Source organism: Anser brachyrhynchus (assembly GCF_964034855.1).
Source record: "Anser brachyrhynchus genome assembly, chromosome: 11".
Classification (NCBI taxonomy): domain Eukaryota; kingdom Metazoa; phylum Chordata; class Aves; order Anseriformes; family Anatidae; genus Anser; species Anser brachyrhynchus.
Window position 1 is genome coordinate 5,967,414 of NC_137706.1, and position 23,886 is coordinate 5,991,299.

Here is a 23,886-nt window from a genome sequence, read left to right on the forward strand (position 1 = left end):
TATTCTGTCTATCATACAAATAGCAGACACCTTAATAGAATGTAGTGAGAAATTAAGATCAGCTGCACTTTTTTTTTTTTCTTAATCATCTTTCTTACAGCACAGTGTCCCTGCTTTTCCTGGGGGAAAAAAAACAAACACACGTTTTTGTTTCATTAGAGGAAGTGAAAGAAAGCCACCTGAAGTTCACTGTGGAAAGGTATGAACTTTTATTTAGTCTAATTTACTTCACATTCACAATTCAGCATCAGGATTTTATTATCTTCCTGGCACTGCTACTTTACTCAGTAAATCATTATCAGGCACAAAGGTTTTAGTTTCAGTTGAAATAGTGAACTCTAAGCCATCACAGCAACAGCATTAGAAACCTACTGCCTAGAGCAATTTGAGGTACAGATTTCTGTCTCTTATGGTGGAGGCAAATTTAAGATCTCATCCTTTGCTTAACTGTTGGTTAGAAATTTTTTGGTTTTAATGTTTCTTTCTGTCTGAGCGTAAGCCAAAACCTTTGCCCCACTTGCTACATCTTCATTAAAAATACAAGGCAGTTAATAGCAAAGTGGTATTGCAGGCAGGTGCACATTAAACACATGTGCAGGCCTGGGTATCTGTATACACACAAACACACACTTTTCAATGCATTACAGGAATGAAAGGAATTTCTTTGATACATGGCAGTAAATGGGGAATAAAGTTGTACCACCATGATTACTAAATCTACAGTAATCTCTACCTAGCAGTAATTAGTGATACTGGAGGTACACTGGAGGTACACGTTAACCATATCAACCAGCATTTTGTATTTTCCCCCTGCATGGTTTACAGTGTAGTTACAACAAAAAAAATCATGATTATAACAGCCAGTAACAGCCAAAATAGTGCACATATTATTTTTTTTAGAAACAGACAAAAAAGATGAGCTTCTTGGTAGTTTTTCAATTCTGGTAGCATCAAAATGGCATTAACAGTTTACTATGTTGAAACGGTGAACAGAATTATAATTTGAAAACGTGTACATATATACACACACATATATACACTTGTATGTCAGTATTTTGTACACAGAAGTTAAAGATAAGTACTCACACCCCAAAAATGCTTCTGAAAGCTATTAAAGACATTTAGAGCAGTCCCTACTGACAATAAGGCAACTGTGTAGAGTGGGAAATATTTTAAAATTAACTTCTAGTACCTGTGTTTAAAAAGTAAAACAAACAAAATCTGTTTAACTTAAGGGGAAGAAACAGCATTCAGAGGCATGCATGCGCGCACACACACACAGTAGTTTGTTCATGGGCAAGGCCCATGCAAACGCAAGGAAGCAGAACCTTGTCTGTATTTTTTGGGACACATGGATAGGCCGCCTTCCTCCCTGCGCCCCCTTAGCCATGTATTAAGGGAGTCCCCACCGCTCCTTCCCCATGCTTATCACCATCCCAGCCTTCGTCTGCCTAACTCCCCTTTTTGAACTTCATGAAATTACTTTTCAAGTCTGTTTGGCAAATAGGCATTTAGAAAGGTTTTATTTTAAAGGCATATTATTTTTAATGCTCCCCCCCACACTATATATATATATATATAATATAAAGTACAAAAACCATCTGCAGCATCTGTACACATCTTAGAACTGAAATGTAAAAATTTCTGAAATCTCCTTACAAAGAAGTCAATCCTGTTTAAATATAGTACCCATTTTTCCCTAAAGGGTACTAGCTTAACGTTATTTTTTTTTTATTCCACCAGCTGCCTGTGTGGAGTGATTTATTTACACATTTTTGGTACCTTTAAACCAAACAAAGTTTTACCTTTAAGGAAAAAAAAAAGCATATTTTAAACTGTAATTTAATAGAGAGGAAGAACTGGTACCAAAATACACTAAGCACACAGGTTGAAGTCTTTTATGTCAAGTATCAGGCCAGGGAAAGCAGTAAGCTAGTTTAAAAAAATACAAAAGCAAACTAATACAAACATTTGAATAATGAATTGAACAGGTTAGTTGACTGCTCCAACAAGCTCGTAAATAAACAGAACTAGTTTGTGGACCATATAACATGCTCAAACCATCTTGCAGCATAATTAGGCAATTGAGGTGAATACACGTTTTTTCCTCACAACCAGTTGACCAGAAACAATCTGGCATTATGTCATAACATGCATGTGTGCACACGCGTGCACACACACACACCGCTTCTTTGCATAACAACAGGTTTTGGGGGGTTTGGTTAGTTAAAAAAAAGGAAGTCTTTTCTTTCTCCTCTCTTGTATCAGCTAACCTTTAAAATGAAACTGCCCACCTATCCCCACCAGACCAAACACAGTGTGAGAACGCAGCATACCCAGTGTTCAACAGCTTTGCAGTTTGGATAATTTTCAGCCTGCAGAAAATACGGTCCTGTATGCACCAGACTTTCTAGCACAAAGTTGGCACTTGTAATACATGAGCAATCTTAGACATCCAAAACCCTTATTATTGTGATACAGGCTGCGCTGAGGACCAGTGTTTGGTTTTACAGACAAATGAACAGCTCCAAATCCTATTCCCCTGCCTTTTTTTTTTTTTCACTACAATATACTGGGTACGAACATCATAACCCTTTTTTTTCCATAACTGAGAATAGCTTCATACAAGGCCTTCAGAGCCTTAACTTGCGAGTTTGTGCCTGAAGAGAGGCTCGGCATCAGTTTAACAGCTTTTGCATTTTACACAGAAATCAGTTAGTATAAAAGGAAGACTCACTGTTAAAAGAAGGTACTCAACAGAAGCATTCTCTTGTTCTCCACCAATGCCTTAACCTGTGAGAATGACACACCACTATCCCCCTCCGCCCCAGGGCACTTCACACTCATTTTTCTCCCTAAGAAACTTGAGGGTTTTTTCACATCTGACAGTGAGTGGCATTTAAAAGGTTTAAGAGCAGTGAGGAAGCTGCTGCATCAGGCAGAGGGAGGCTGTTGGATTTAATTCCCTCAAGCTGTGCTTGTCCATTGCACTGTCCGCATGTGCTAGGAGTACATAAAAAAAGAAGGCACTGCTAACCACTCTTCTTCCAGCCCTGTTTATAAGTGACAACAGCAACAGCACCCCTTGTTGATTTAGCCACTAAGAGCACAACCTCATTTCTGGAACCCTGCAGGGCTTAAGTATGAATTCTGCTGAAAGCTACTTCATCCTGAAACAGAGCGATGAGAGGGGTTGGCGGGGATCCAGACCTGTGCAGGGATATAATGGTGAGTATTTCCGGTGCTTGAAGAAAAAAATGAGGCTCTTCTGAAACTTAAAAATGAGCTTAAACTTTGAGAGGAAAAAAAAACTACTGTCTCCTAAGCCAGCCGTCTGTTATTCCAGAAATGGGGAGGGAAAGGCAGAAGATGGAACCAGAACTTAGCGGAACAGTCGACTGTAGAAAGGCCAGGGGTGGATGGGTGGGTAGCTGCATCAGAGTAAATCCTGCTACTGTTTCCTCCCGATTAAAGGCACTTCTAAAGCTACTATGATACCATATGTACAGTAAATGTTTTAAGGTTAACAGTGCATTGTCCTGAAGTTGATTCCTATAGCCTAAAGTCAAGCTCATGACAAAGAGCACAAATCTGACTGGTTGTTAATGGATGTGTTCTGGGGAGAGAAAGAAAAGGGAACACTCCCCCCACGGATGCACGTATGTAGGGTGATCAGGTCACAGAACATTAGTACACATGTATGTTTGTACATATTCTTCCTGAAAAGGAAATGTGATGAAGTAGTTTGTTCCCAGATTTAAGTTGTCAGTTTGTGTCCGCTGCATCTAACTACTTTGATTTGTCAGTCTGTTTGACACAGTCACTTCAGTCACTATCTGGGACAACAGGTATTTCAAACAACCCTCAATAATGGACTACACCAAGCCTTTCAATTAGCATTAGCATTCATTACAAATGCTCAATCGTATATAGTGAGCCAAACCCCCAAAATATAGAATGAATTAGGAACCAGAAACCAAACAAGACACGTAGATGAGAACTACTGAAGACAAAATTGTGCGATTTGAAGCACGACTTGCTTTGCTTTTAAATATTTGTGCAAAACTTACGAAATTGTTGTATATAAAATTATTACAGCTTTCAATGCTGCATTTAGCAGTGTTAAATTAGAAAAGACAAAATTATACGCTATGTTCTCCCCAAGCCTTTAAATCATCACATCATCTTAGTCTTCGTTTGCAAGAGTCTCAGTGGATAGCCAGATTTTGGCACCACTTAAAAATTTACTTAAAGGTGTTCCCAGAATGCTCCGTCTGCACAGGTTCCCTACAGGTGAAAACGGGAAAGAAGAGGAGAGAAAGTCTGGGGCCCCAGTGGTGTCGTTTAAACCATTTGCTCTGAAGTACATTCTGCTGTGATCCAGTTCTGAGCAGTTACCTTGCAAAGAAGAGTTGCTTTTGTACTGTCGGAGGTTCCGGTTTAACATGTCCACTTCATCTGCCAGCAAAGAAACTTTATGAAAAGCAGTGATGAAGCCACCATGATTAATCTGGGCCTCAGGAACCCAGCGGAAGTAGCACAGTTTCCAGAGTTTTATTTGTGTTCCAGAGATATGGGGTAAAATTACACCGTGCAAATCAACAGGCTTCGTAAACCAGTCTCTGAAGTACTGTTCCATACTGTTACTCTGACTCTCTGTTTGCTGTAGAAAGTCTGGTTTCAGTTTTAGTATCAGAGAGTTTCTTCTTGGAAGGAACTCCTGGTCACTGATGATTCCATTTTTTAATGCAGGGGGGACACCTCGCAAAGTTGAGCTGTAGTTTTTCTGCAGAAAATAAATACAGGTAACTTTATGCTCATTTCAACAGCAGATTTCCTTAAGCTTCTGTGGTGCCTCATCCAGATACTGATGTGACATTTAAACAGTTGTACACTCATGAGTCACCACTGCATGGCTCACAGAGCAAACAATGTGGCTACTTAAGGCCTTTAAAAAGAAATACCTATGTTTTCTAGACTTTCTAGAGCAATGAATGATTGAATTAATCAGTATTCACTGACAATTTTGACAGCTCTAAGGAAGAGAAAGGGGCATGTCACCACTTTAACACAGGTGAAATAACGGAGCTGTCGGCAGCAAGTTCAGGCATATCCAAGAATGCCCTGGAATGCAAGGTTCAACAATTGCAGTCTTTGCATCTATAGAAATCCATTTTAGTAATTTTTCTTTAGGCTGTGAAGGTAAGAGAACACTCCTATCGCTAAAGCAAGGGTGTAAAACACCACATAACTCTACGTTTTTAAGCATTAACATCATATATTTAAGCAGAAACAGTTCATTCACAGACAGATAACACCATAGTTACCTTTGAGCGTTTAAAGGTTTTCACTGCTCCATTTTGTACACATGGTGCGCTCTTCCCAATATACAAGGGGTTGTGAAAGAGCAGGCGATCCCTGCTTGTAAACTGAAGAGACCAGTCCCAAACACAAGGAAATCTGAGGCCCTTCTCATCACCCAGCTGTATGTTTTTGCTTATGGCAAATTCCTGCAAGAAGTAACACTCAAGTATAATACAAATCAAACAAAATAAGCTTATTCATAAATTTAAGCTATAAAACAGTGAATAATTATCAGGTGAGGAAGAGCAGAGACATAATCTAAGGGGGTTACAGATAAAAGCAACAAGGCAGCAAGACAGTCTGCTGCTGGAGAAAATGGCTGTACCCTGCTTTTTATTAGTGCAATGGAGACACGGGACTAATGCTGACTTAGCAAAAATACTTTTCAATTATATTAAATTGTTGGTTTGTTTACTCTAAAACCCCTAAACTCTTTATTTTGAGAATACACTAATGGTCTCTGTGCTCTGCTTCTTTGTAAGGTTGCTACCTACAACTTTAATGGGAAGCTGCTTAACAAAATTTGCTCATTTGTACTTGTATCGGCCACTAAAAGTTTTCTACACAGAGTTGTAATCAACTCTAGTTTTCAAAAATATATTCAGGTGTTAGTTTACTAAATATTTTGATATAAGCTTTCATTGTGCGTTACTGTTTGGACTTTACACATTCTTTTCCAGCTTTTTCAACTGTTTAAACAATTCTGTCAAGAGACTTCAAAGTTTGCCTGAGATGTGAAATTCTGTTTATTGCACATCATTCTGCTTTATCAATTCCAGACAAAAATCTGTTTCTTAGAGTACAAATAATAATGCACAATAACAAAGCTTTTTAGAAAAAAATAAAAACAAAAATTCAATGGACTGCTTTCTTGAACATCCTGTTACTGTGCATGCAAAGCTCACCTGAAAGGACGTTCTGATCATATTAATCTGGGGAGCTGAGTATTTTGAAATACATTTTGAAAAACACAAAGGAATGCCATTTAGTTTAGATGATGTTGTTTCCGGAACAGCAAGCTGAAGTCTCTTAATTGAAAAGTAGATGTAACACTTGATACTCACAGTGCTTTCCTTTACTCGTTGGTGTGGACAATTGAAGAGGAAAGTGCCAAACAATGAGATACGTGCACTGTCGTACAATATGGTCAAGTACATTTCAGAAAACTCAAAGGCTGCTGGGTATTGTTCTAGCAGCTGCCAAACACAGTCAAGAAACATCAAGAACAAAGGGGACTGGAAAAAGAAACAGGGAATTAGATTTAGTAAAAGCCTTTCCCAAGTCATGCCGTTTTCTTTGCAGTTAGTGCTCCCCTCAGGGTATTTAGCCATATCTCTGGTACATTCCTCAGCAGGGTGGACTGTTTGGAGGACTGTATTTTTTATGATTTTATGCAGCTATAATCTTCTGTATTCCTATTCAGCCACTTCCACAAGCAACTATGTCAATTGACTTTCTCAATGTTAATTTTCCACAGCTTCCTCTTCTCTTTAAGAAGTCAATCAATTCTTTCCTGGGCTCTCTTTCTTACTCACAAAGCTGCAAAAATGCTTTCTGTTATCTTGCATGTCCCTCATAATTTCCAGATTAGTCCTTGTATGAACCTTCCTTACTACTTGGCCTTATTTTCACAATGTCTATACTTCCTTCTTGTTAGAAATACTTGGAGCTTATGATTCAGCCACATTAACTACTCAATACACTTTCTTGCTATTTCCATGGTGGCCCATGAATGGCAAAAGTATAAACTATAATTTATACAAAACTTTAAAAATACTTCCTCTTGCCAGTTTCATTCTTCTGTATATCCTTTTCCTAGAGTCAAGGTGTCTGCTTTCTCATTATTTCCCCCTTGATACTTCAGTTTCTTTTGTTTCTTTTTCCTGCTTACCACTCAGTGTTCTCAGTTCATCTGTTGGCTCCACTCTCTGGAGATATAGTTTTTCTGTTACTCCCGGGCTTTGTCCCTGAAAAAGACTGCTAACCTTGGTCCCTCTATTTTTTCAACTGCAATTAAAAGCCTCTCCTTTGTAATGAAGAGCCCAAATAACCGTAAAATTACCTGAAAATACTGAAAATCAAGTACTGTGCTGCCCTCTATTAATCTGTTTGGCAGCCGTGCATCGTAATTCATAAAGCTCCAGTGCTTCTCTATCAGCTCAATACTTTGAAAAATACTGCATATTGCTATGACTTGGCATTCCAAAAAAACATGGATGAAAACATACCCTTGGAAAAGAAAACAACAACAACAAATAGCCCCCTCCCAATACACGCCTAAGCGCCTTGAATTTTAATTTAAACTATGGGGTGTGCTAACATTTTCAACAGTTTGACCTTTTCATGTGTAACACTGCAGCAACGTAAAATCCCAGCAATATCCGATTTCACTTGGTGTGTTGTCATTGATTCTCACGTGGCTACAATGGATAAATAATATTTATCTTTACCCTGGACAAAGAATCATTTTCTCTAACATAAGCTTCCAGAGATTTGAAAGTATGAAAAATATTTGTAATTTAAGATTTCTGTGTGAACAAATGTTCAGGATGATATTGACCAGACACTCTTATCACATACAATTACCATTAACTTTACCTCTTTATCAGATCTTTTTAAGTGGTTACACCTATCCAAAAATTGGTATCCTGCCATGACCCATTCCTTCTGTATCAAGCTTTGAAATCCAACAATTGTTCGAAAATAGGGATCCAGCATGACTTGAATGAGAGAAGCAGCAAGACAGCTCAGGTCCCGTCCCTCTTCCTCTGTGAATAACATACAGAAATGTATGTACATATATACAGTATATTTATATATATATACACACACACACGATACAGAATCTCAACAAAAAGTGGCAACTGCATTTAGTTTTGAATTCCTTTTAAACAATTTAAAATTAAACAAATATATAATTGAATTTCTTTTATAACGTGCTTTTCATTGCTGTAATTGTTCTCACAAAAAGGTAGATAAAAATACAAAAAAAAACAACCAACCAAGACTCATTCTATAGTAAAGATTCCTGCTGCAGTATCTAGCACAGCAATGCATTGATAAAAGAACTAAAATACTCACTGGAAAACCTGGTATTTACAAGATATGCTAAGAAGGAGGGCGATCATGTTGCTGGGAAAGTTTTAACATGTTTTCTTCCCTGAAGCAGTTTTTGGCAAGCTAGTGAGCCAATATGGGGAAAGTGTCATATATGAGCTGAAATTACAGAAATTACAGAATTTCTGATCTAGGTATCAGCAAGTTTTTCAGTGTATTTTTTTTTTAACATGTTTGCTCTTATAGAACAGCAAACAATGTTAGTGAAATGCTACCAGCTACTACATGGGATCTCTGAATAAAACTGATATTGCTTATGCAAGGAATATTAGCCTAATCGTGACAGTACAAAAGTTCACCCTGAAGTTTGGACTCTATCGTATCATTACCAGAGAAAGAAACAAAAAGACTCGAAGTGAAAACAGTCCTTTGATGCTATGGTATGATACTACAGCCAAGACACATAATAAAATTATCTTTTTTTCAGTTGTTCAAATGCTTAAGATATTTAGAATGGATGGGTGTTATGTATAGAAATTACAGTTGATTTTATCTAAATTTATTCATCTACATTATGTCATTAATGCAAAGAATTATTGCATGCTATATGGTTGTATTACCTTGTAGAACTACAGAAACATGCTTACACTCCATCATATATACAAGCTCAGCAGAATGCTTAAGAAATGATCTGGATGGGAATAGAAAGTGATACAACAATTAATATTATAGGTTCATGCTATAGAAGAAAAAAATCAGTCATAGCTATATTTACCTAGTTCATTAATTAAAATGGCAAATCATTCAACTGATTCACTGCTTACTTACACCAGTGGAAGTTTTTCACATCTCATGAACCATCACTCTACCAATGGTACAAACCTGATATACTCTAACCAGTGAGTATTTTCCAGTGAGGATAGCCACTTCTCTTCTGTTTCTTCAAAGGGCTCTGCAACAAGGAAAGCAGTAACATTGCAAAATGACTTCAAATAATTATGCCTGTTAGCCAGATCCATTAGAATTGTTGTATTCCAAGAAAATAACCACCGTGAAAAGACAGTTCAGCGTACCATTAACACACAGCTGTTTGAGTTTGATATGTGCCGCCTGGATTTCCTGGATGCTGGGAAGACACTTGTCCAGATCAGATTTGAAAACATCACTTCTCAGAGGATGGCTTCGAGTTATTGCATTACAAATCCTATGTTGTTAAAAATAATTAAAAAAAAGTCACTTTATTTTTGGAGAGGGGAAAGAGCCTTTCACAAATCATTGCAAAGTCTGTAACTGCAAAACACTAAAAACACATAGAACATGTACCTTCATTCAAAAAAAAAAAGCATTAAGAAGATAATACTGCTCCTGCTGCAATGCTAGTGGCTCAAACATTTTTGGTATCTGCAAGTTACAAAACAAAAAATGGAAAGGCTGGACCATCAGAACGCTTCTGGGAAATGAAAACCTCAGGCAGAGTTACAGGTTAAACAGCTCAGTTCAATTTTTAATTTTCCACAATTTTTAGAAAGATTTGTCTGGGCTAAATAAACAGAGCATATATGCAGTATATAAAGCCAGGAAATCTGACAGGGTTTCAAATAAAACTTCTAGCACCAGCCTAACACACACAATGCAAGGTCTACAAAAAGACTCTGTGTGTATTGTGGCACTAAATCTATAAAACTGTAAATGCCATAAAGAAATAATTTTCCTGTGTTTCTCTGAAGCAGGTAAGGAATTCCCCACGAACATAAGTTTTAACACAGTATCATCAATACTCATCCAATCCTTTTATCAATAAATTCTGTCACCTGAAAGACTAGCTACCTAAATAATAAACATCACTTAAAACTTGAAAAATTATTCAGTATTCCAACTGAAGTAGACCTTCGAACAGAAATTGTGCTACAACTGTAATCAGAGGACAGTTTCTCAAAAGGTATTGCACTGCAACATTAACTACCCTTTCAGTTACAAAATGCTGCTGTATATTGCATATAATCGCCACTTACTCTATACCATGTCTGATAAAAGAATAGCTTCAACTGTTTACCTTTGATCAATTTTTCTTTGCTGCAATACATCTTTAATGTTGGCCATTCTTACAAGGGCACTCCCATTAGGATGATTCCAGGACCATACCTAATATGGGAAAAACATTAAACAACAACAAAAAAAGCAGGTTTGTGTTATTCTTTTTTTTTTCCTTAATGCTGCACATAAAGCTGTGTTAATTGGCATACATATCTTTAATATTAATATGGTATGATGATTACGAACAGCAACAGAATAAAAACTATACTTACTGGCATTCGTCTCCCAATGAAAGAGTAGGAGTATAGCTTAAGGTCTTGGTCTGCTAAGGAAGATGGGACCACAAAATATTCTGGGAGACTTGGGGAAAAAATACAGTAGAAAAGGTTACTTTTCCCTAAGTATTTTATCAGCTTTTCTCTTGTTGCAATGCTGTCTTACCAGCTCTGTTAAACTATAATGCACCAAACCCTAATACCACAGTGCTAACTGGTTGTCCTGTACATCTCTTACATGTCATCTGTACAGCTCAAATGTATTTGTTTACAAACGTGCATGTTTCAGAGGGAAGTACAAAAGCATGAAAGCAACAAATGCTGGAATACAGGAAGCAACAGGGGCCATACATTCACAAAATATGACATTTCCTCTAGAGACAACACTTGCAAGATCTTCCAACCGGGGGCCTCACCAGAGAGTGGCACATTTAGAAGTTAAAGTGTACAGTCAGATAGTATGGAGACTTTGTTAGAAAAGACAGGAAAAGACAGTTAAATTGTCTTGTTTTCTTCTATGCTTACTTGCACGATAGCAGAAACTTACCAAGTAGATATCATGTAACCTTCGTTGACTGAACAAACTCTCCACTCTGATGCACCTGTCCTTTTGATTTCTCTATCCCAATCAGAGTAAGTTTCAAACAAAGGTGTCTGCTGACCACTGGCACTGCCGATGCTGCCACCACCACCACCTCCTGGGTCTACTCCGTTCACCTTCTTTGCTAGGAAAAGAAAATTCATCAATGCACATTAAAAAAAGAAAAAGAAAGAAAAATACTCCTAATTACAAGAGCGAGCCATTAGCATCAGGACTGACATTGCCTATGTTTGTATTAAAACAGATCTGTGGTTTAATGACAGCTTGGCAATACATGAAGATGCAAATGTACTTTTTTCCTGCAATTTCAACAGAGAAGCAATGTAAAGCTGGTATGTTGTGCTGCTTTGTAGAAAGCAGGACATACTAACGCTCAGGAACAAGTGTTATCTTCAGTCACAGGACTTCTCTCTTCAACATACCCCTTACCAGTGTTTTAAAAACATCTAACCTTTATACGCTACCCTTTAATTAACTATTTTCTGAGTAAAGTAAAACAAATGGTACGTAATTTCAACAGCTTTTCCTTATAAATTACTGCTGTATTAACAGAAAGGAAAATAACTGATGACCTGTGTGTGTGTGTCTGTGTACACATGTATATTTATATCCAGGAAAAAAAATGGCCTACCATTTTGTGGCTAGGGACCAAGAAGATTACAAGCTCTGTCAGTAATACAGAAGATCCCCTTTGTTGATCATTCTTTAGGTGCCAAGGAGGCAGTCAGCTGTGTCAAAGGACATTGCATTTTGTTTCTTGATACTTGGGAGTAAGCGTTTAGATGAAGGTGAAATAAACTGGGACTCAACCCAGTAATCTCCACCAGGAAAGCTCCTATCTTTAGGAAGAGTTGTAAAGATGTAAGTAAAGATGTAAATTCTGTCCAGACAGAGCAGAACAGAGGGTTAGGGCTCTACTGTCATCTCAGTGACTGTGTATTTTCTACTTTCTAATATCTACCAACTTCAGTACTCAGACTACTTTCTATATTTTTCAGAAGAAAGCTATACTGAACTCAGACTGAAGTACCTAGTATCCAGAGAAATATCATTACTAGAAGATAGTGTTAGAATTTTACTGTTTAATGGCAGGATATATAATTATCAAACATATCCTGGGAAAAAACAATGTCCATACACACCAGAGCAATGCAGGCTGATTACATTCCCCAAGAAGCACAATGACAGTACTTCAACTTCTACTTTATCAGGACTATCAGGAATAGAGAGTTATAAAACACAGTGCTGGAACTGTAAGGACAAAGCCAGAGATCCATGCAACAAACACCATGGTTCAACTTTACTATGTGGAAACTTAAATTAAAAACAGTAACAACCACCACCAAAGTATTTCAAGCTCTTTCCTCCAGCAACTACAGCCTAGCAGAACAACCAGCTTTTGCCATTCTGACCTGCAGCTCCAGAAGAACAATGTTTTTTACCCACCTTGCATAATTCTTCCCCTAGATTTTTTTTTCCGTATATCAAATAGTATTTTAAGGACATAGTAAAGGCAACTTCGTGACAGATCAACATTTTGTTCACACTCTACTTTACCACTTTATGGCTATTTTATCTGCAAATTGGCTTCCTCCTTAGTACTTTGTAACACTAACACACATGGACCTTAATTACCACCCAAGACTTACCAGGTAAGATATTATACGTATAATTATGTATGCAACATAATCACATGCACCATTATTCTCGTGCATGCATAAGGCAGTCATGTAGGCATCTGCATGAGAAATGTACATTTTTGTACAAATTTGAATGTCTGAGCTCATAATTCCACAACATTCAAATTTTGTAACCATGATTTCTAATGCCAGCTCCTGAGTAAATATTTCTGTACCACAGATCTACATCAATGGCACTTCTGCTATTTGGAGGCTTGTAATGCTAAAACTGACGGTTTTCAGCTGTGTATTGGCTGGGGAACACTAAGCAGTGACCGCACAGCATTACACTAGAAATCAAGTTCCAAAGGCATCTTTTTCAGGCTTACCTAACTGACAGGGTTCAGTTGGAGATTGGCCTTGAGCAGAGAGGGTGTGCTCCAACTCAGCAGGGGTGGTGGAGGTTTTGAGTGGGAAGAACTGCCTAGTAAGCCTCTAGGAAAGGAGGTATGGAGTCCCAAGCTGCACAAATGCTCCTGCAATACCACCAGAAGAGAAACTTATTCCCAAAAGAAGGGCAGGTAAACAAGCCTGCTTGATGGGAGATTAGCTAGGTACCTACAGTACCGCTACAGACCAATACACCGATAGGAGGATCAAAGTGTGAATGGAGAAATACGAGTACTCATGCTGACATTGGCAGTTTTGTTTCAGAGTAGAGATACTGCTTTTGATTTTGGTCTTTAAAGTGTATCACAACAACTGACTTAAGTCCAAAAGTAAGAGGTTGGCTGCAGGACAAGCCAATTTACTTGCCCCCAGAGAAAGCCTAAAAAGCTTTTTGCTATTGTTTCTGGATAGAAGACTTACTAAACTTACACATTGTGGAATAGAAGAAAATAAGGTATTTTCATACTTACCTGGATTGTGATATATTTCTCCAACATACTCAAATGCAAAGAGAAGCTGAAGATCAGTTGGCTGAGAATAATGAGCTATTGCAAGGCACACCTAGGAAAGAAACGTTTATTAGTATTATTTATATACATAACATTTATTGCTCATGATTATGGCAGTATTAACTTTGCAGAGCAAAAGCTAAAAACAGTTTCTAATGTTCAATTTCCATATTTGATTTGAAAGGAAAAACAGAGGTTGCATGCTGGAGACTTCCAGGACCTATGTCAGTCCTGCATCTCATTAAGTTGTATTCCCAAATTATGAAAGGCATTGATGAATGTAAGTAAAAAGCAAATTGTTTGGTAATTAAAAGCAGCTTCTTCCCTAAGCTACTTGCAAATAGTGGGAGATATTTTCTTGATGTTAGCCGCTTGCAGTTTGTCAGCTGAGTGAAAGGCTGAAGATTCTCCATCAATCTCCATTTTCAATAGAACCTGAATTTTTACAGTAGGCCCATTTATCAAGTGTGGGGACTCTACCGCTAATTAAACATGCCAGCAATCACTCCCTTCCCCAGCTGATCTTGAGAACTGAAATAGCTAACTGAAACATCACCAAGATGTCTGTTTTAATAAGTTTTGGCCTAGCCCATATAGGTTCAGTCTCAGATGAATCATTTTCATTCACAAAAGAAATCCACCCATCACTTCTAGATGCCTGCGGGTTTAGCAAGCTCCAGCACTGTCTCTGGCAATCCGATGCAGTCATCAGGTTCGACTAGGCTGAGTCACAAGCCCTGCCCAAGGAAGAGAATTTCAGCAGAGATTTCAAATAAAAGATGCATCCTCAGAACAGTAGAGATTAACCCGGGGCATCAGGAAGAGTCTTGTCTAAACTTCACATTCTTTGCAATAGTCTTAGGAAACTCTTAGCCACGGAAAAAACTTAGAGTGCATTCATGCTAAGTCCTGCATGGAGAAATCCACTGCATTTTTCCTAGCATGTATGTAACACGTATGTAGCATTATGGAACCTTCACTGAATTTTATTTACTCTGACTTTTGAGGGGGACATTTTCTGCTATTTATAAAACCAGTAATGACTACAGACTAACTTGAGCTGAAAACGTTTTTTCACAAAGTTCCCAACAACAAATTCCCATCAAGTCTTAGAAGAACAGTTGCTTTGACTTTTCTTTCAGTGCTACCATGGAACTGCAATACAATATAGAAGACAGGGTAGACTGATATAGATATAGAAGACTCCTGAGAAAGAAACAGTAAAAGTGTTACAGGGAAATGGATGAGCATGACTTTTCAAATGAACATTTATAAGCTGATTTCCACAATTTGGTAAAAACTGGTTGTAACTATCATGAAGTAACTAAAAGCCACACAAATTTTAACACATCTTGAGGTTTGAAAAGCTGAAGAACCATAATAGGATAACAGCTATTCCATAATACTTGTCATTTTCTAACAGACTGCTTTTGTCTGTCAGTGGCAGTGAAGCAAAATGCAAATCTGCATACATACACATTTTGACTTCCATTTTTCTCATTAACTTTTCATTAGAGTAATTGATGTTAATAGAGCTACTCCCGATCTACATTTATGGGCATGAAGGATGAAAGCCTTTTGCTATGCTAATCAAGTCTCAAGGCTTGAGGATGAACTGCAAGACATTGAAGGATGCCATTGTGCTGCCAAATAGCACAATGGAAATACAGTAAAACTATTTTTAAAGGCAGCATCTAAAATCTCTTTCATTTACTTGAGAATGTGCATGTGTGGCATGTTAAGAGGGGTAAAATTGTTTGGGAAATGGTATGCATTAGGATCTGGTTCACAACACGAGACCATAGCAGTGCTCTTGAACCCAGATGCCGAGAAGTGTTTCTGGGTGTTCCACAGAACAGATATAGCTCAAAGTACCAGTGCCACATGGGTGAAGAAGTCCACCTGAAGATTACAGTACAGGTTCAGGACCCCAGTTTCTATTATTAAAAAAAAAAATAGTACTTATACTGCTGTCTTCATTTTACACTTTGGAAAAATTCTGGTAATATATACTAAACAACATTAAAGACATACTGATTTTCCTTTTATTCCTCACTAAATTCATATAGTAGTTTTATTGTCAGCAAGTATCAAAAGACAAGCAAATTCCCCAGATCTCAGCAGATTATCACCATAAGCAGAAGCTTTTAAATAGGAAAACAAACATGTTTTACAGGAAATGTTCTCATATCAAACTGAAAAATGTTTGGTATTTTTGCCAATTTACAATCATGTAAAGCTGAAGATATCTAGGCTCAGGCACCAAGAGAATAGGCTGCTTGTTGGAAAGTTCATTTATAAAAAAACAGTAAACACAATGGGTTTAACTATTTCATAGTACAAAGGCCATTTCCCTATGTCAGTGTTCCCTGCACAATGCCTTTCTGCAGAACACAGATGATACTTGCAGGGCAAGCTCTTCTCTTTTTCAACAGGAATTTTACCAAGGACAAGAACTTCAAAATATTGCTAGCGCTCTTTGGAAAAAATCATTTTGAGCACTCGTATTTAAGATGTGCTAAATTAGCTGAACCCTGCATTTCATCTTCCTTGCAACAGACTGCGTTATGAACTTGCTGGAAGCATACTATTCTTCCTCACTACTGCAATTCCTATTCTGAATTTATGCAACCAAGACCAGATCAAGTCCCGTGGACAGAATTTTTAATCTTTCCAGGTAGCAAGTCGTCTTGGAACAATAAGCTTTCAGATAACAAGACTTTCAGCCCTAGCTATCATGAACATTCTCCTAGCTATTAGCTAGGAGCATTATTATTAGCTGCTTTTTAAATACCATTAAATGAGCTTAGTTGTAAAAAATAAAAAGAGCTTTATCTCTCTCCAAAGACCATAAAAATATAATATTTTCTCATGCATTCCCAGTGTCTTGAGATATTACATTCTGAGATCAATACAAACAATCAGAACAAGGTAATATAGAAGTTTTGGGGAGTAATAAAGAACATATTAGAAAGGGTCAGGACCCTTTGTTCAAAACTCTCAGTTTTATATTATTCCTTGTAACAGTTAGGAAAAAAATGTTCCACTCCATCCCAAGTGTTATGACGTGTTAGAAGACTAGAATTAATTGCACAGGAAACAAGATTTGAGATAATTTTCCTTGTGTTTTGATTAAGCATGTGTTTCTGAAACAGATCTCATACTCATTTTAAAAAGTTTCCTGAAGGAAAAGAGTTGAGGGAGTTCTAGAAGAGAAAGGGACTGCAAAAATAGAGATATATTTATGAAACAGGAGATTATAGGGTGTGTGCCATTCTGGTACACTGCCAAGACTCATTTGCCTGGTAAGGCAGCACACTTTCCATCACTTAACAGTCATAAGATCTAAAGCTTCACCTATTCATACGTTTTAATTTCTTAGTTTAATGTCAAGTATTGCAGTGGCTAGAAGTCAGCAGGATTTTTCAGTTTGACCTGTTTGTTGTGCTTTTTGGAACAAAGTTATTCCTTTTCCTTTAAGGACGGTGAAATGCTTCTTCTTTCACATTGTCTAACTTAAGACTTCCCCAACTTGCTTACCCGTGCTTCCCCATCCTCCACTTCCTCCCACACCCATCTAGCTTTCCTTCCTTTGGAGGCTCTACAGCTTTATTTTTGATACAAAATGGAATCCAACTGCTAAATGATAAGGAATGTGAGTTTCCATCCCCATTAGTATTCCTTAACTCCTGTTTCCCAAATATCCATTAAAAACAAGAGAGGAAATATTTACTTGACTGATTAATGTTGGGAGTGTTTTTTAGCATGTATAGTCTGCAGCTAATGTTGAAGGTATGTTTCTAATAGAACTGATTTTTACGCATCTTCATAGCTTACCCCCAAATAAATTAATTCACCTCAAAATCTGATGTTTTTCCACTTCATTTCTGCTTTAACGTGGCAAAAAAAATGAACATTCTACCAATATTACCCACACGTCATGTATATATTTATGTAATCAAATAAAATAGATTGTCCACATCTGAAGTCTGACTGCTTTTAAACTTGGATTCATAGTTTCACTTACTACCAAAACGGGAATACTCTCTGTTCTAGTAAGGCAGCCTAATTAGTAGGGGTTATTCTCCCTTTGGCCCTGTTCTGCAAACCCAGTTACTTCCTTAGAAACAGATTACATTCTCTTTGCCAACACCAACTTATGTAACTGAATACTGATGAGTATTTCCATTATATTCAAGCAACTGTGCTCGAAACAAATTACTTGATCGTGTGAAGTTAGTATCTTTGTTCTCCTTGTGATTCTTCCACATATTTAAAGCTCATTTTAAAAATAATGATGTTCTGCTTTTTTTCTCCTTTTTTTTTTTTTTTAACTATGGCTCTAAACAGAACACTTGCTAGCCTCTCACACTGAATAAGTTAGATGCACAAATACCCCCATAGTTTGAAGTGTATATTGTAGTTGGTAGATATTTCACTTTGACCCAAGTGTGTTTCATTTATAGAATGACACTTCTTTGTATTACCAGGATTACATCTAGGTAGAGAGAAATCTCCCTGTTCTGATTTGTACACCTGACAGTATTTATGCAAGGTTTGACTAAGGAAGCTATTTATGATTCATAGAGGACTAACGTGCAGGCTAAAGGTCTCTTGCTTTACTGAGCACAGATTGTAATACTAACTGTTAACTTCACTTTCCCTTCATTTTAAAGCTAACAAGTGAAAAAGACTCTCATTTGAAAACCTTGAGAGTCAGAACTACTTCAGACATGATTATAGTTAAATTATAGCCTGCACAACTCTTTGATCACAACAGAAATGCTGAGCTCTGCAGTTTCTCAACACTGAACACCCTAGAAAACCTTCATATAATGTTTAAGCATAATTCTATCCAGTTCATTTTTTCCACTCAGGAGGTTTTCATACCTAGCTCCAAAATGAGCATAATCTTTTTTTTTTTTGAGGAAAAGAACAGAGCTGACAACTATTTTTTCTACAAGAGTTGACTGGAGATTGTGCCCCCGAACAAGAGGGGTGAGGAAAAGCTGCAGAGGGCCCAATGGTCAGCTACCAAGATGATCACGGTCCTAAAAAACAGCTTCCAAAGAGTGCCTGAAAAAACTGTGCTCATTCAGCTGTGCAACAATGACACTGCAGTGTGACCTACCAGCTGCCTACAGCTACCAGGAAGGTAGTTACAGACTCTTCCCAGTCTTGCCAGATGACAAAACGGGCAGCAGCTAGACACTGTATCTTGGGTAGTTTGAGCTGGACATCTGCAGAAACATGCAGCACTGGAACAGGTTACCCACGGACGCTGATTCTCCATCTTCAGTGGCTTTCAAGACACAACCAGGCAAACCTGCAGCTAACCTGATCTAACGCTGACAGCTCTGCAGAGGAAGGCTGACTAGAGGCCCACCTCCAGAGGCCCTTCCAATCCAGCACCTCTGACTGCAAGGCCAGTTCTTTACTACGGTGCTTTCCAGGTTGGAAGGTATCACTAGCACATGCAGCCAAGGAGAACTGGAAGAACTGACTCTCATCACAACTCAGTTGTACTTTCATGTTAAGTGTTGGTCCTTCTAACATAAGTCATGCACATACTGCTATTTCCATGTACACAGCTATCAAAATTTTCAAGCATGAATAGCTGGATGTAAACATATATTAAAAAGGCCCTATAATATTATAAGGAGGTCTGACCACCTTCCTGTCTGTTTTTAAACTTCAGGACAACCTTGCTAATATATGCTACTTGAAGGTCAGGAACAGAATGAGATAATCTTTCAAGAGTGTGGTGCTAGCAAGCCCTTTATATGCCAAAAAGAACAAACCAATTCCAATAAATAGGCTACATAAGACCATTCTACTTGTGTTCACCGAAATAATAGAGGCAAAATCCTGACAGACAAACCGATCCAAGGACCTCACGGCTTTAGGTAACTGTATTTTAATGTTAACAGAATAATGTTGTTATGGAAATACTAGTATATGTTAACTATCTCCCCTCAGTAACAGTATGCTTCCATAATACACTCAAACATCAAAGACGCAGTAACCTACTGAACACATCAAAACTGTGGTGTTAGCCATACAATTGATATTAAAAATTATACAAGTTTTCTTCTATTCCTCATGATCACTTTCTGATATTTGTAAATGGGAATTGTTATGCTTTTGGTCACCACCATTGCCATTTTCATAACTATGCAGATTCAGATCCTTCTGGATCTCTAAAACTCTTCTTCCTATCAGTTATCACATTAGCCCACGTAATTATAAATGCATAAAGCAAGCATCTTTGTAAAAAGGTTTCACTTTTTGCTCTTGCATGAGGAAGTGCAGCACAAAAAGTGTTAATGAGATGCTGAGTTTGCACTCTCTTCCTCCCTCCTACAGGCTAATCACTCTTCTTAGCTCTGACAAGCAATTAGAAACAGTTGCTATACAGATATTGCAGATAGACTGCTCCAGGGTGACTTCAGAGAAGCTGTAAAAGGGGAATTGACAGCTGAAGGATTGCCAAACTTGAAAGGTTACAAACAAAGCCAGCAGGCAGGAAGGAAGGAATGCAGAAAATAACAAGGAAAGAACAGTGGGCTTCATAACTGGGTTTCTGCTTCTGGATCTCTGTAAGAGAGCAGAAGGTGAAAAAGTGATGAATTGGACATCATTCAGTTGATAACTGCAAACAGACCTATGTCTGGGCAGATGGTGCTTAGGATTTACATGGTTAAGCTCTAATTTGATCCTACTGAAAGGGGAACTCAACCTCTATAAGCAAATTGGGTCACTCCTTACGAAAAGATTGCTGTGCCGTGCTTGGCCACAATGTGGTGCCATGGAAGTCAGAGGACCTGTAACTCAAACAACATACCCCAGCATTCCAGAGCCAGGAAGCTGGTGAGCTAGTTTTATGTAGCCTAACCACCTCTGATCAGCAGAAACTTACCTGAATTTTACCAGGTTAAACAACATTGTAAGACTTTGTTGGAACTTATGGCAACAAGTGTTAAAATTGGGGAAGGAATGAAATTTCTAGTAGTGTACAGAAAGAGGTAACTCCTCAAAAGGCATGCAACTCTAAGACAACATGGGGAAAGCACATTTTTATGTAGATTAGACAAATTGGTGGTTTCAAAAGGTTATCAAAGAACTTGTTGTGCAATGTCTGTCATAAGTATACATAAGATAGTACACTTGGCTAAACTAAGGTTATTGCTTGCTGAAAACGTGTCAAAGTATCAAACAATTTCCATATTGGAATATAAACGCTGTTATACAGCTGCTACATAGTATTTTGATTCCAATATTAAAAAAAACTTTTCTTAAATTAGTAATTTTAAAAAGTATAACATATTACAAGAAATGTAGGTTTATCTTACAAGAAATGTTGGTTTATCTTACAAGAAAAGAGTTAACATGTCATCTTAGATTTTTTTAAAAATCTAATCATTTTCACTCTAAAATCTAGATACTCTCCTGCAATATAATGCAATTAATTTTCAAATCCATCCCCTACACCACTATTACAACACAAAACATTATTAGCATACCTGTTGCTACAAGTAATGACTACAAGGAAAGACTTCATAAAACGATATAATACCTTTTTTGCACTTTCAGGACCTGCTTCATCAAAACGAAATCTGACGATACGGAAGTCTTTGCAATAAATGATTAATTCAGTTGGATTAAATTTAAGTTTTTGGTTGGGACCAAGAACCTTCTGTTTCCTCTTGGTGTCATTCACTGTAAAGAAAAGACAGTTATTGGACTGTGCTTTGTAAGTATACAACACAAGACTGACTCAAACACAGATACGGCGGTGTTGCTATCAGCAGTTTCTCATTTAATAGTATGTTTCAACTATTCAGTTTAAGTAAGAACTTGTATAGGTCCTCCTGTTGATCAGCCTCCTTTCAAACAAGTGGCTGAATTACTGTTTCCCATACGTCTGGATTATTTATATGCATCAACGACAACTTCATAAACAAGTAATTAACGTTCAGTATTTCGAAGAGTAATTTGTGCTCCCAGACACATCATTATATATGCTGCAATGCCCTTCTGATGTACAGTAACTGACAGAAATGCTCTTGGTTTTTTGGTTTGTTTTTGTCACTTGGATGTATAAATAAGTGTTCAAGTTAAGACTAATTACATTTCTTACTTAAAACTCAATAATGTTAGTAAATTGCCAGGTGGCCTAGGCCTGCACAGACAGGCTGTGTCTCTTGGCCTGTGTAACTCCTTTTCAAATGGAGAAAATTAAACTTTATAAAACTAAACACCAGAAAAGCCACAGAGATTTTGTGTGTGGTAAATGGGAAAATTGGGGCACATAGCTGCTGAATGATGAATTACCTGCAACCAGCCAGCTATGGCATCTTCTGGGTTAAGCTGAAGTACTTCCATGAAACAGAAGACAAACATTTTAGGACAGGATGGAAATTAAACATTTATGCACTAAGCTCTTTCATCTCCTGGGAAAAGGGTGGAGGGTTTATGGCTAGAAAAGGAGCCAACAACCACTATAAATACTAAACAGTGTTATCTATAGCTTACTTTTTCTATAGTGCAGTTTCTTCAGGCATTTCAGATGGACTAACAGTTCTTTTCAGAAACACCTCTAGCACCTTTCATGCTCCTTATGCTTTCAGCTGGATCTTGCACTTTCTAACTGCTGGGTTAAAATCTGGACCACAGACTCAAAGGGCAAGGAGCACAACTGAAAGAAACAGCTCCTACCTGGCCTGTGGGTGTTTGTTTATATAAAATCAATACACCTTCAGCTATTCACCTTGAACGTAACAACCATCAAGCAACCTCCTCTGCAGTATTGGTGAAAACACTCTCAATTCCTGTTAGTAAAAGCTTATGCTTCACTAAATTTAGTGTAAGACTGCAGAAGAACAATAGAATAATAGAAGAACAAAGACTAATTTCCTCAGGTATGTGGCAGGAAATACTGCCATCTTGCTCTAAAGAACTTCAAACTTTAACAGAAAAGCTAAACAGAAAGGGGTCCTAGATAACTTCTAACATTCTTCTAATGAAACTGCAAACACTCAGGCTATTTCAATGTTTAATCTATTGAAACGTGCAGAAAAGAGTAACCTAGAATCCATCAGCTTTTATTTTGAAACTTGAGTGCTACCTCTAAAGCCCTCCCATTCAAGAACAACACACGGCACATGAGAGAAGACAGAATTATTAGAAAATCATTCAAAGTTGATTAGCTTTTTCCCCCTTATTTAGGGGAATTTATTATATGGGAGTTTGTATTAGATGTTAAATGAGAAGACTGCAACAGCATGTTTATAAATTTCTCTCCATACAAAACTCTCATTAACAGATTTGCACTGTTTTGTCACAGCTACCTGGTGATTTTGAAAAAGGGCAATAAATGTGGGCCGGGGAAAGACCACGTAACAGGTCAATAGCACCTCTTCTTAAAAAAAAAGAACAAACAGACCACATTTCTTCTTAGTGTTCTTCCTCAGACATATATTAATCTTTTCACTGCAATTAAAACCAACTTCCAGAGTGGAAATGGATTACTGGATGACTTCAGGTACTGAAAACTTATAGGTAAGTAATGATTTACATTAAGTGTAAATTAAGTGCAATTAGAAAACCAAGTATTTAACAGCTCTTACTGTAATCAAGATTTGAAAATGTATTAGCTATATTAAATTCTTTAGTTAAAAGACAAAGAACATTATCTTTAGCAAACTAGTTAGCCTAGAGTATGCAACAAATCAAAAACAGGTTTTTCAAATTATGTTTAGTTACTTCTTCAGATTCATAGTGTATTACCTCAAAATCTGTAGGTTTTGAGGACCACTGGCTACTAACCTGCCTAAGCGTTAGACAAGATTGAAAACCCAAGCATTTATGTTGTGGGATATCCCAGCTATGTGTAAATTGTGTAAGTGTGATGCACTTTTTGCAGTCCAGTGTATTTAAATGGAAGAGATTCAGATGTTTGGAAGACAGAAAAGTTG

The 23,886-nt window shown here is 37.5% G+C and overlaps 1 protein-coding gene across 1 annotated transcript in view; it reads right to left on the reverse strand.

Moving 5' to 3' along the window:
* Positions 1-185: 185 nt before the first annotated feature.
* Positions 186-23,886, reverse strand: part of MTMR10 (myotubularin related protein 10) — a 38,971-nt gene continuing 15,270 nt past the window's right edge. The window contains exons 5-16 of the mRNA XM_080608071.1: positions 21,486-21,628; positions 13,871-13,961; positions 11,278-11,455; positions 10,728-10,815; positions 10,475-10,563; positions 9,495-9,625; positions 9,304-9,373; positions 9,042-9,112; positions 7,963-8,132; positions 6,429-6,599; positions 5,328-5,510; positions 186-4,786 (exon numbers count right to left, since the gene is read on the reverse strand). Of these exons, the coding sequence (XP_080464197.1) occupies positions 4,187-4,786; positions 5,328-5,510; positions 6,429-6,599; positions 7,963-8,132; positions 9,042-9,112; positions 9,304-9,373; positions 9,495-9,625; positions 10,475-10,563; positions 10,728-10,815; positions 11,278-11,455; positions 13,871-13,961; positions 21,486-21,628 (1,985 nt within the window). The 3' untranslated portion in view covers positions 186-4,186. The remainder of the gene's footprint in view (positions 4,787-5,327; positions 5,511-6,428; positions 6,600-7,962; positions 8,133-9,041; positions 9,113-9,303; positions 9,374-9,494; positions 9,626-10,474; positions 10,564-10,727; positions 10,816-11,277; positions 11,456-13,870; positions 13,962-21,485; positions 21,629-23,886) is intronic.